This window comes from Dendropsophus ebraccatus, chromosome 2, assembly GCF_027789765.1.
Source record: "Dendropsophus ebraccatus isolate aDenEbr1 chromosome 2, aDenEbr1.pat, whole genome shotgun sequence".
In the NCBI taxonomy this organism is placed as follows: domain Eukaryota; kingdom Metazoa; phylum Chordata; class Amphibia; order Anura; family Hylidae; genus Dendropsophus; species Dendropsophus ebraccatus.
Genome location: NC_091455.1, coordinates 19,700,410 through 19,714,004, shown reverse-complemented (window position 1 = coordinate 19,714,004; position 13,595 = coordinate 19,700,410). Strand labels below are relative to the sequence as shown.

Here is a 13,595-nt window from a genome sequence, read left to right as displayed (position 1 = left end):
CCACCTTTAAGGGGTTATTGAAAATTTAAAAAAGCACAGTGAGTTTCCTGCAAATACAGCGCCATCCTTGTCCTCAGGTTGTGCGCGGTATTACAATTAACCTCCATATACTTCAATGCCCTAAACAAAACATATGATGATGACATGATGGATCCTGCGCCACCATACACAATAGGCACTAAGGTAACTAAGGTGGCAGCCATCCTATGGCTCCGGATTTATATAGCCTATCATGCTGATGACTTCACAGGAATCCTCTGTTACTTAGTTACTTATTTATTACTATAATTTCCTATTTTACATATCATTCATGACCAGCTCTAGGCATCTGGGAAGAAGACTTTGGTTGTGTTGTTGTACAGCGTCTTGGCCAGCTCCTCGGGCTCCTCTTCTCTTACAGCAGCCATTATCTCCAGTACTTGCCTGCAATATAATAGAGACAGTCACCTATAGGTATATAGGTATATTCTTTACTATACTACAAGCAGAGGCATCAGTGTCAGTAGGTTTCGGTGACCCAATTGTATCATCATAGAACAGGGTGCACAACCTTCGGCCCTCCAGCAGTTGCAAAACTACAATTCCCATCATGCCTGGGCACCCTTTGTCTATCCAGCTATGATGGGACTTGTAGTGCTGGAGGGCTGCAGGTTGTGCACCACTTCTATATACAACCTTAGAGAGTCAAGCAGTGATGCATGGAGGTCATATTAATTCTGACAATAGTCTCCAACCAGATATTGAGGCTTAAAGGGGTACTCCAGTGTAAAAAAGATCAGAAAGTTATACAGATTTGTAAATTACTTCTATTTCAAATCTTAAGTCCTAAAGTACTTATCAGCTGCTGTATGTCCTGCAGGAAATGGTGTATTCTTTCCAGTCTGACACAGTGCTCTTTGCTGCCACGTCTGCCCATGTCAGGAACTGTCCAGAGTAGTAGTAGTACTACTCTGGACAGTTCCTGACAAGGGCAGAGGTGGCAGCAAAGAGCACTGTGTCAGACTAGAAAGACCACACCACTTCCTGCAGGATGTACAGCAGATGATAAGTACTGGAGACTGGAAAAAAAGGTAATTTACAGATCTATATAACTTTCTGACACCTGTTGATTTGAAAGGGCTTCTGGGCAATACTATTATGCTACTATGCGCAGGACAGGCCACTAGAACATACAGTGCTGGACACTCACACAATGTGGCAGGGCTCGTTCCTGTCCTTCAGGCAATGTCCGGATTCCCACTTCTTTTTAGTCGGGAATGTGGTTTTTACGTACTTTGAGCCGGCATGAGTATTCTTCACTCCGCACCATGGGGCATCTGTAGTAAGTACAGGATGTGTAAGGATATCTGTTCAGTTTACACTCACACAAAGGATCACTGTTGTATTTTTTTTTTTTTGCAGAAATCAATAGTCCAGGCAATTTTAAGAAACGTTGTAATTGGGTTTAGTAGGCAAATCTGCCATTATCTGCATTCAAAAAGACTTTCCCCAGGTCCCCCCCCACCCTCCTCTCTCTCATCCACTGCTCGTTATCAGGAAATCTGGACTCTTTTACATCAGTCGGGCCCTGTGTAATCTATGGAGAGGGGAGGGGGGAAAAGGGAGATTAGTCGCCAGCAGAGAACAAAGGATTACACAGCGGGACCTGTGTGAAAGCCGTATTCAGAGGTCAGTGCTGACTTCAGAGGAGACAGCCTGGTGATGTAGCTGTAAATTAACTCTTTGTTGTCCTGTTTTGGTGCCTCATCTCCCTCCACCCCTCCCCTCTCCATAGAGAACCATGAAGACAGGGGGGGAGAGCTTCGAACTACTTTTTCATGATGAAAATGCATTTTTTGGCTAATAATCCCAATTACAAAGTTTCTTAAAATCGCCTGTACTATTGATTTCTGCAAAAAAAATTTAAACGACAGGTACACTTTAAGGCCCTATTACAAAGCGATTATTGGCCATTACGACTGATAATCGCTTTGTGTAATAGATGTCGGCTGATGGTTGACTTTTAATGTCTTTCAACAACTGAGGACGTAGCAGTGATCTGCTGCCGGTGCTCTGTGTAACAGGAGGCAGCAGAACGCCCCTATCTCCTATGGGCTGTTGTGGCCTGTGGTGCCCTATTACGTCGGACCCCCACACATCCCATCCCGGTCATAGTCTCGGATCCTACCTGTCTCTATCATCAGCCTCTCGCTGGGGATCGTCTTTAGCACTTCCAGGTTGGTCTCCGTTTTTAATGAACTAATAGAGAAGATGTAAAAACAGGAATGAGGTAGAATGATGGCTCCGTCCTTCCCTATACACATCTGTATACGACACACAGGAAAATCAGGATGACACAGGATCCCTTTGTTCTGAAGGTCCAAAGCGTCCACCATGGCCGTGAGGACTATTCCAGACACCAAGGAGGAAAATGTGTCTTCCTATCTGGCTGATGAACGTCTGTAGAAGAAAAGGCCTGATGGCCAGAGATGAGCGGACCTTGTGTACACTCTAGTCTGTCCAAACCGAACATTTCATTACCAGAGGCTGGAGAAGTTGGATGCAGCCCTAAGGAGTCCTGGAAACATGGATACAGCCTAAGGCTCAGTCCTCAGGCTACCCATCAACAGGAACCAAAAAATCCCTTTAATCCTTCTAAAGGGGTTCCCTACTTGTTAAAGGGATTCCGTGACAATAAGCTGATCACAAAGGTTCTCTCTGCTGGGACCCCTAGTGATTGACTGTAATCTGAGGGGATGTGTGGCAGAAAGTGTATTACCCTGCAGCGCCACCACAGGGCAACTAAAGCATTACACAGTGTCCATTCATATCAGTGGGTTGTCTGCGTAACACAGGTCATCCAGAGCGAGAGTCACTCCTTGTAACAAAGGACCCCCTCTTTAATAACTCAGAATTTGGAGTTAGAGTATATGACAACTGGACAATCCCTTTTAATAACAAGTTCCTTCTTACCAGCCATTAATGCCAATATACAGATCTAATCCGATTATTGCTGCCGCATCTTCTTTGGTGCCATCAAATGAATGAACCTAAAGGAGAAGACGCAAGATTACAGGTTCATATGACTATACTATACACATAATACTATACCACACTATACACACAATACCATACTATACACATAGTACTATACATATAATACCATGCCAAACTATACACATACTACTATACCATACTACTATACTATACACAATACTATACTACTATACTATACACATACAGCACGTGTGCTATCCTAGCAGCTCCCATCACTATGGACTAACCCTCCATAACATATATGCTTAAAGGGGAACTCTGGTGATTTTTTTTTCTTTCAAATCAACTGGTGTCAGAAAGTAATTCAGATTTGTAATTTATTCCTATTTAAAAATATACAGTATTCCACTACTTATCAGCTGCTGTATGTCCTGCAGGAAGTGGTGTATTCTTTCCAGTGTGACACAGTGCTCTCTGCTGCCACCTCTGTCCATGTCGCTATTTGTCCAGAGCAGTAGCAAATCTCCATAGAAAACCTCTCCTGCTCTGGACAGTTCCTGACATGGACAGAGGTGGCAGCAGAAAGCACTGTCTCAGACTGGAAAAAACACACCACTTCCTGCAGGACATACAGCAGCTGATAAGTACTGTAAGACTGTAGATTTTTAAATAGAAGTAAGTTACAAATCTATATAACTTTCTGACACCAGTTTCATATAACGTAGCACCCACCAAATCTGATTGTTGGAGATTCTCAGAGGCTTCTATGCACACAGTAAGTAATTATTGTGTGATTTCATAGTGAACCCCGAGTCACATGACATACTCACCACTCCTCCTACACAGCGCTCCCGATTCCTCTGCATTATATCTAAATTGGTCAAAAGGGAAAAACATACAGTAATTTACTACACAGACGAGAGCTGAGGGTTGTTTGCCACCATGAGGAGCAAGGACTGGTAAAGCCATATCATTGTGACCCCATGGAGAAGGAAACCATGCCAGATAACCATTCAGCAGACCACAGCTGGTACAGTTACATATCACTAGTGCTCCTGCACGCAGATACTGAGCCTCCCCTGATGTCTTTATAATACATGTTACTATTAGAATAGACATTACACTGGGGAAGCTGTCTGTGTCACTAGTGCTGCAGCCTCCCCTGATTTCTATATAATAGATGTTACCATTAGAATAGACATTACACTGGGGGAGCTGTCTGTGTCACTAGTGCTGCAGCCTCCCCTGATTTCTATATAATACATATCACCATTAGAATAGACATTACACTGGGGGAAGCTGTCTGTGTCACTAGTGCTGCAGCCTCCCTGATGTCTATATAATACATGTTACCATTAGAATAGACATTACACTGGGGGAAGCTGTCTGTGTCACTAGTGCTGCAGCCTCCCCTGATTTCTATATAATACATGTTACCATTAGAATAGACATTACACTGGGGGAAGCTGTCTGTGTCACTAGTGCTGCAGCCTCCCCTGATGTCTATATAATACATGTTACCATTAGAATAGACATTACACTGGGGGAAGCTGTCTGTGTCAGTAGTGCTGCTGCCTCCCCTGATTTCTATATAATACATGTTACCATTAGAATAGAAATTACACTGGGGAAGTGTAGTGGAGCCTCGGCTGTAGCACTAGTGACACAGACAGCTTTCCCTAGTGTAATGTCTATTCTAATGACTTAGCATCTGCATGCAGCAGCACAAGTGATATGTTACTCAGCTTTATTAGTCCTGCAGTTCCCGACATAGCCACAGCCTTTTACTACTGCCACAAAAATTAAAAAAATTTAAAAAAAAATACATATAGAAAATTTTTTATTTGCCCCTTTAATCTGCACAAATCCCTAAACCTAAAAGCATTTAAATTATCTTAAAGCGATACTACGGCAAAAAGTTTTTCTTTCAAATCAACTGGTTATAGAAAGATAAACAGATTTGTAATTCACTTCTATTTAAAGATCTCCAGTCTTCCAGTATTTATTAGCTGCTGCATGTCCTGCAGGAAGTGGTGTATTCTTTCCAGTCTGACCTCTGTCCATGTCAGGAACTGTCCAGAGCAGCAGCAAATCCTCATAGAAAACCTCTCCTGCTCAGGACAGTTCCTGACATGGACAGAGGTGGCAGCAGAGAACACTGTGTCAGACTGAAAAGAATACACCACTTCCTGCAGGACATACAGCAGCTGATAAGTGCTGGAAGACAGAAGAAGTAAAATAGACAAAATAGAAGTAAATTACAAATCTAAATAACTTTCTGAAACCTGTTGATTTAACAGAAAAAAAAAAAAAAACATTTTGCTGGAGTATCCCTTTAAGACTAAAGCCTGACCCTGATGACCTCCTATCCCCTTCTGATTTATATGATGTAGTTTCTTCATGGAAGGCAGCAACATCCGGTGTCATAGCTATATATGCACATACACACAGCAAGGACACCGGGGACATCACATACACTACAGGACCCCCCGGACATTACAACGTACCTAGGAACTCCTTGTGAGCATTCCTACAGTGCAGGAACATGGGCAGCTTACTCCTCTCTGCCAGGGCAAACTGCTTCTCAAAATACCTTCATCCCAAAACACAACGAGAGGAATGAGGATGAGGAGGATGAAAGTCAAGACTTAAAGGAAATTACACAAATTAAAGGATAGCTCTCACTTGAGTTGTGTTTCCTTTGGGCAAAACTCCAGTCTATCAAAGTCTGTAAGGAGAAACACAATGGTATAGTATAACAATAGGGCTGAGATGTAGCAGAGCTGAATGTGTTCTTTAAAGTGTACCTGTTGTTTAAATTTATTTAGCAGAAATCAGTAGTCCAGGCGATTTTAAGAAACTTTGTAATTGGGTTTATTAGCCGAAAAATGAACTATCCTGAAAAAGTAGTTTGAAGCTCTCACCCCTGTCTTCATTGTTTTCTATGGAGAGGGGAGGGGTGGAAGGAGATGAGGCACCAAAACAAGACAACAAAGAGTTAATTTACAGCTACATCACTGGGCTATCTCCTCTGACAGTCAGCACTGACCTCTCTGACCTCTGAATACCGACTTTCACATAGCTCCCACTGTGTAATCCTTTGTTCTCTGCTCTCTGCTGCCGACTAATCTCCCCTCTCCCCTCTTCGTACTGTAGGTTACACAGGGCGCGACTGATGTAAAAGAGTCGAGATTTCCTGGGGAAAGTCTTTTTGAATGCAGATAATGGCAGATTTGGCTAATAAACCCAATTACAAAGTTTCTTAAAATCACCTGGACTATTGAGTTCTGCAAAAAAAAAAAAAAAAAAAAATACGACAGTGACTCTTAAACACTTTGCATAAAGTAGCATTGGTACTAGGACTGTCTATATTACTAAGGGTCATCTGATCACCAGGGGCAGCTTTAGTCTAGCTAGGAGTTGACCAAATAAAACAGCCCCTTTAAAGTTGTTATCCAAGATTAGCAAAATAGCGCCACCCCGTCCTCAGGTTGTGTGCAGTATTACAATCCAGCTCCATTTACAGGAGACAGGAGAGGTGCTGTTTGTGGAAGAATGCGGCCATGTTTTTCTAAATAACCCCTTTAAATTTCAGTAGATACAATTTATGTATAAAGAAGCTGAGATCTGTGTGACACTTACCCAGACCGCACTCTCCGACCGCTACAACCCTCCCTTTATTGTCTTCTATCAGCTTCTGTAGGTCAGACATGTACTGCTCAGGATCTCCAGCCTCAAACTCTCCGCACCTTGTGGGATGGCAGCCGACCGTGCTGAAGAAACGATCTGTCATGGTGTTAGAAGGTAAATATATGTACACAGAGACCCCACCAGCAGAATAGTGAGTGCAGCTTTGGAGTATAATACAGGATGTAACTCAGGATCAGTAATGTATGTACACAGAGACCCCACCAGCAGAATAGTGAGTGCAGCTCTGGAGTATAATACAGGATGTAACTCAGGATCAGTACAGGATCAGTCATGTAATGTGTACACAGTGACCCCACCAGCAGAATAGTGAGTGCAGCTCTGGAGTATAATACAGGATATAACTCAGGATCAGTAATGTAATGTATGTACCGAGTGACCCCACCAGCAGAATAGTGAGTGCAGCTCTGGAGTATAATACAGGATGTAACTCAGGATCAGTAATGTAATGTATGTACATAGTGACCCCACCAGCAGAATAGTGAGTGCAGCTCTGGAGTATAATACAGGGTAAGTAATTTAATGTATGCACACAGTGACTTGGTACCATTGGTCCGGGCCATGTCTATCGCCTCTTTACTCTCGTGTAGGTTTCCTCCTGTGATCATAAACTGAAGAGAAGAAAAACATACTAAGGTTAGTTGTGAATGACAGCTGGCTGAATGTGTTTTACCTAGTCAATAAAAAATAGCTTCTTAAAGGGACACACAATCTCCAAAAAATAGGGAAAAATAATTTAAAGGGGGTTTCCAATGATTAAAGGGGAACTCCGGCGGGGGGCTATTTTGGGATCTGGCCGGGGAGGAGGTGTCTGAGGAAAACAACATCCACTCACCTCCCCGGTTCCAGTGGCGGGTCCCGTATTGCGGCGCTCCAGTCCCCGGCCGCTTCCCGGTGTCTGACGCGGGCTCCAGACGTGAAGTCTCAAGTCCGCTCAGCCAGTTAGTGACAAAGGCGGGATCCGTTTCAGATCCGTTCCGCTCAGATCCCGCCTCTGTCACTGACTGGCTGAGCGGACTTGAGACGTCATGTCTGGAGCCCGCGTAAAACACCAGGAAGCGGCCGGACACCAGCGACGTCGTTTCCCTCAGTCACCTCCTCCCCGGCCAGATCTCAAAATAGCCCCCTCCCCCGGAGTACCCCTTTAACTTCTACAGCATAAGCCTATCCTGTTATAAACCTAGATTAGTGACTTTACTGTAACCATCATGCGGGAGTGCGGGGGGGATGGAGCACACTTCTTACCTTCTCCACACCGGTCTTCACTGCACGTTCAATAATATCTGCAAAGTCATCTGTGAAGGGAACATAAGACATAACTGCTGTGCGATCCTTCAGCTGGCAGGGCGTTGTGTATAGCAGGAGGCGACACCCGGGACTCAATGGCCGATTTCTCAAGGGGGTTATTCAGGATTAGGGGGGAAAAAAAGCACAGCTACTTTCTTGCAAAAACAGCACCACCCCTGCCCTCAGGTTGTATGTGGTATTACAACTCAGCTCCATTCACTTTAATGGAATAATCTGCAAACCCTCCCCCAAACTGAGGACAGGGGTGGCGCTGTTTCTGTAAGAAAGCGGCCATCTAAGCCTGCATAACCCCTTTAAGCATCCTGAATATAAATGATGTCCACAATTAAGTGAGACCATCCTGTCCTGGTATAATATCCTTCACACCAGGGGAGGCAGAGGGCATATGGGGGGAGGTATTATGGGGGCACACTAGTATGGGTATTAGTACAGCAGGCAGCGCTCTATAGACACTATTATATGGTCACTGATCTATGAAGACCCAATATCAGGGATTTATCAGTGCGGTGGGTATAATGACTACTGACTGGCCTCATAAGGGAACTCAGCAGGGACCCCTAGTGGTAGTGTACAGTATGGCAGCATTATTTATGTGCACTGTATGCGGGAACTCACCTTGATGTTTCTTGGTGCCTCTATAGACTCCTCTGAACATCGGATCAGTCAGATTTATTCCTATATCTAAGAACAAATACAGGGAGGGAAATATTATAGAGAGAAATGCAGATATAGGAGGAGATTTATCAGACATGGTGTAAAGTGAGACTGGCTCAGTTGCCCCTAGCAACCAATCAGATTCCACCTTTCATTTCTCACAGACTCTTTGGAAAATGAGAGGTGGAATCTGATTGGTTGCTAGGGGCAACTGAGCCAGTTTCACTTCACTCCATGTTTGATAAATTTCCCCCCATAGTGTACACCATGATGAGGAAAAACATAAAATACATCCAAATATGTGTGTGTGTTCCATACCTTACAGTAGGGGTGCACAACCTGTGGCCCTTCAGCTATTGCAGAACTACAACACTCATCATGAGTGGACACCTTTTGATGATTTGTCCAGACATGATGGGAGTTGTAGTTTTGCAACAGCTGGAGGGTCAGATTGTGCACCAAAGTCTTAAAGCAGGGGTAGGGAACCTTGGCTCTACAGCTGGTGCAAAACTACAACTCTCATCATGCCTGGACAGCCAAAGCTAAAGCTTTGGCTGTCCAGGCATGATGGGAGTTGTAGTTTTGTAACAGCTGGAGAGCCAAGGTTCCCTACCCCTGCCTTAAAATGATATTTTCACCCCCTCACTCTTCTCTGCATCATACACAAGCTTAATTTCATCTGTGGGCAGTGTCATCTAGGCGAGACTTCATGGGCCTAGGCCAGTGATGGCTAACCTTGACACTCCAGCTGTTGCGAAACTACAATTCCCAGTATGCCTGAACAACCAAAGATATGGCTTTAGCTGCCCAGGCATGATGGGAGTTGTAGTTTTGCAACAGCTGGAGTGTCAAGGTTAGCCATCACTGGCCTAGGCGGTACTGCTGTGAAGCCCTACCTAGATGACACTGCCCACTGCACATACAGTAAGGGTGTGTGTGTGTGTGTGTGTGTGTGTGTGTGTGTGTGTGTGTGTGTGTGTGTGTGTGTGTGTGTGTGTGTGTGTGTGTGTGTGTGTGTGTGTGTCAGTATCACTGTAAGAGGACCAGTCACCGCTTTAGATACCGGATAGCCTCTTTATTAAAGGGGTTATCTAAAGTTAGATAACAACAGCGCCACCGCTGTCCTCAGGCTGTGTGCAGTATTACAATTCAGCTCCATTCACTCCAATTGAACTGAGCTGCAAAACCCAAACCGAGGACAAGAGGTTAAATGCAGTCATGTCCTTGTAGGGCTAAACAGCCCCTTTAAATGTGAGACCCCTGGGTCATGGAGACCCTGGTCCAAATAGGTCACCAATGTTTCAAGCTGGAATACCCCTTTAAGCTTCTTGTATATATATCCACCACTCTCATGCAGCAGTCTATATTCTGCAGGTCATGTGACACAGAATGGAGAGGACCTTAAAATGACAATGGTAGGTCCTTCCATCATTCATTCATTTACCATTATGGATGAAACTACAACTCCCAGGAACCCACTGTCTGGGCATTCTGGGAGTTGTAGTTTCATCAACTACAGGAGTGTCACAGTCTATTATAATGGAATCGGAGAGAGGCAACATATAAGAATTGGGATAAGGGACAATGATCCTCACCAATGAATCTGAATCGTGACATATTGAATCCAGCGTGGCTGTGCCTCTCTCTCTTTCCTTCCCAGCATGCACCGCGACACATCAATCATCTTGCTACACCCTTTCGATGTTTCACTCCTCCATCTTGCTACACCCAAACCCTCTGTACACCCCACATAGCCAAAATATCAAATCTATCAGTCCATACAATGACAAAAAACACAAAAAGGAGACTATGTACCAAATAATTTAATATTTTTAAAAGTTTGTGGATTCCACTCAGTCGCTTTGTCCTCATTCACCTTGGCCGATACAGGATTTGGTCTCCGACAATATGGCCGGCGCGCATCCTCAAGAGGATGAAACGTATTGCGCGTCAGTTAGATCACGTGGCTAGCAAGTGACCAATAGGTGGAGAGAATAGGTTTCAGCCTCCAGCCCTAGGTTGGAGGAGGGGGGGTGGCAAGATGGCGGCGCTGCTGAGCCACCAGCAGAAGGTGCTGCGGCTGTACAAGAGGGCTATGCGGCACCTGGAGTCCTGGTGCGTCTTCAGGTAATAAAAAGACGCGTGTGCCTGTAGGGAAGTGTGCAGACCTGCACGTGAGGACTCCGCGCCCTGCCTCAGCTGCCTGTCCTGCCGGGAGAGGACACTCAATGACAGCCGGGCAGGAGGAGGAGGAGGGGGCACTCACTCGCACCCCAGCCCCAGCACTTTCTCCTCATTGAATTTTCTGCAGTTATTTGTTGCTGTTCACACACAGCAGGTTACATAGATGCGATTTCTTTTTTAGTTTGCAGTAATCTACACAGCACAATATATATATGTAGTGAGAAGTCTCTGCTGCTCTCCCCTCTGTCATGCTGAAGGTTCCATTCACTCCCAGCAAGCAGAGATCCTGTCAGCACAGATACACTATAATAATAATAATCATCAGTGTAACATAGAGCGCCCCCTGCAGGTGCAAAGCTTTACAGTGTCCTTCAGCTACCTGGGCATGATGGGAGATGTAGTTTTGCTTGAATTTATTATGAGGTGTGCGGTTGTTTACTTAAAGGGGTTGTCCACGATTAGAAAAACATAGCTGCGTTCTTTGAAAAACAGCGCCACCCATGTTCTCAGGTTGAGTGTGATATTGCAGCTCAGTTCTATTGAAGTGAATAGAGCCAAGATGTAATACCAACTACAGTCTGAGGACATGGGTGGCGCTGTTTATTATATATATATATATATATATATATATATATATATATATATACACACCGTATTTTTCGGACTATAAGGCGCACTTAAATACTATGATTTTCTAAGAAATTGTAATTGCGCCTTATAGTCCAATGCGCCTTATATATGGACCGGGACAGCTCCGGCCTTCATGGCGCAGATAGGCTGCTGAGCTCACATCTCCCCGCCACACAGCACAGCGCAGCGCTCCCTCACCTGGACTCCCGGCCCATGGCTCTGCTGGCCTGTCCCACTGTCCGCAGCCCGGATACAGGCTCAGGCATAGACTTATATTCAATAGCGCCACCTAGTGGCCGGAGGTTATAGAGCAATACTGTACTGTACTGAGGCTCCTAACTATGGTGGCCACAATGCTCCATGCAGAATTCTGCCAACGGGACTCGCTGGCAGAATTCTGCCTATCCTGCATGGTGCATTACGGCCACCATAGTTAGGAGCCTCAGTACTGTGACATAGTAAGGAGCCTCAGTAAGTACTGTGATTAGCAGGTGACTTAAGTTTTTTGTTTGTACAAACTTATACACTATAATGCGGTGCGCCTTATATATGAACCTAGATGGATTAGCAGGCTAAAAACTGAAGGTGCGCCTTATAGTCCGAAAAATACGGTGTGTATGTATGTATATATATATATATAACATGGATACGGCCTATGGCCTCTGTGGCAGCCATGATTTGGCTATTGATACAGCCTGCCTACAGCGCTGATCTGATGGAGTAATGCAGCACATATACATTGCATTGATCCCTCACACAAGGGACTCCCACTAACTACTGGGGGCCACAGCTTATTTACCCAGGCACAAGGATGTCTGTGACCTGCACGTCCGCCATTGTTGTAGCAGATGTTCTTTATCAATAATATGTGGCAGACATGGAGGCCCTGTTACTGCAGGTTATTCCTATGTGTAAATCTTCCTCTACAGAGACCAGTTCCGCTATGAGGCCTGCCTGCTGAGGGTGCGCTTCGAGGAGAAAAAGAATGAGAAGGACTTGGTGAAAGCCACATTAATGCTGAAGGCCGGCGAGGAGGAATTCTACCGGCGCCAACACCACCTGCCGTACATTTTCCCAGACTCCCCGGGAGGAACGTCCTATGAGAGATACGACTGCTACAAGGTCAGTGCAATCCACCAGCAGAATAGTGTATATACACAGTGACCCCACCAGCAGAATAGTGAGTGCAGCTCTGGGGGATAATACAGGATGTCACCAGGGCTGTGGAGTCGGTAAGCCGCAACTCCAACTCCTGAATTTTATCAGGACCGACTCCGACTCCCGACACTGACTCCTTGATAAATGGCCGGTCAGATACCAGGGGAGGTATTCATCACACTGGCTCAGCAGCTTCTCCCTAATGTCCTACATGATCCTGGGGCGACTTCTGAAACATACAAAGGAAGCTTCTCCTGTGTGTGTGCAGTGAATGCAGCCAGTCTCCAGCCTCCATGTCCTGAACAACTCAAAACTAGACTAGATGGAGCAGGTGGTCTTTTCCTGCTGACAGTCTTCTATGTTTCTAACTAAATATTCACCATACACACAGAAACACTGCTAACAATGCCAGATACCTGTAATATAGAGGTCAGCCTTAGTGATAAACAGGGGGTCACACATAGTGATATAGAGAGGGGTCACACATAGTGATATAGAAGGTCACTGTGGGGGCATGCACACACACAGCCTGCTGCAGCCATAGCATACACACACCCACACAGCCTGCTGCAGCTATAGCACACACACACACACACACACACACACACGCAGCTTGCTGCAGCCATAGCACGCGCACACACACCCTGCTGCAGCCATAGCGCGCACGCGCGCACACACACACACACACACACACACACACACACACACACACACACACACACACACTCACACACACACCCTGCTGCAGCCATAGCACACACACACACAGCTTGCTGCAGCCATAGCACACACCACACACACACAGCCTGCTGCGGCCATAGCACACATACACAGCCTGCTGCGGCCATAGTGTGCACACACACACACACAGCTTGCTGCAGCCATAGCACACATACACACAGCCTGCTGCAGCCATAGCACACATACACACAGCCTGCTGCAGCCATAGCACACATACACACAGCCTGCTGCAGCCA

The 13,595-nt window shown here is 45.4% G+C and overlaps 2 protein-coding genes across 4 annotated transcripts in view; one reads left to right on the top strand and one right to left on the bottom strand.

Moving 5' to 3' along the window:
- Positions 1-260: 260 nt before the first annotated feature.
- On the bottom strand, positions 261-10,557 carry TATDN1 (TatD DNase domain containing 1). Of its 3 annotated transcripts, none has more exons than XM_069959826.1 (12): positions 10,462-10,557; positions 8,608-8,673; positions 7,930-7,979; positions 7,232-7,295; positions 6,619-6,762; positions 5,662-5,704; positions 5,484-5,569; positions 3,807-3,847; positions 2,953-3,029; positions 2,168-2,238; positions 1,190-1,316; positions 261-423 (listed from the first exon to the last, which is right to left on the bottom strand). In XM_069959826.1, the coding sequence occupies exons 2-12, from the start codon at positions 8,645-8,647 to the stop codon at positions 321-323; spliced, it is 846 nt and encodes a 281-aa protein (XP_069815927.1). In that variant the 5' UTR covers positions 8,648-8,673; positions 10,462-10,557; the 3' UTR covers positions 261-320. The 3 variants fall into 3 exon arrangements, with proteins under 3 accessions (XP_069815927.1, XP_069815926.1, XP_069815928.1); XM_069959825.1 differs by lacking the exon at positions 10,462-10,557 and adding an exon at positions 10,242-10,412; XM_069959827.1 differs by lacking the exon at positions 10,462-10,557 and adding an exon at positions 8,965-8,982.
- Positions 10,558-10,650: 93 nt separating this feature from the next.
- Positions 10,651-13,595, top strand: part of NDUFB9 (NADH:ubiquinone oxidoreductase subunit B9) — a 10,294-nt gene continuing 7,349 nt past the window's right edge. The window contains exons 1-2 of the mRNA XM_069959828.1: positions 10,651-10,773; positions 12,390-12,582. Coding sequence (XP_069815929.1) covers positions 10,688-10,773; positions 12,390-12,582 — 279 coding nt within the window. The 5' untranslated portion in view covers positions 10,651-10,687. The remainder of the gene's footprint in view (positions 10,774-12,389; positions 12,583-13,595) is intronic.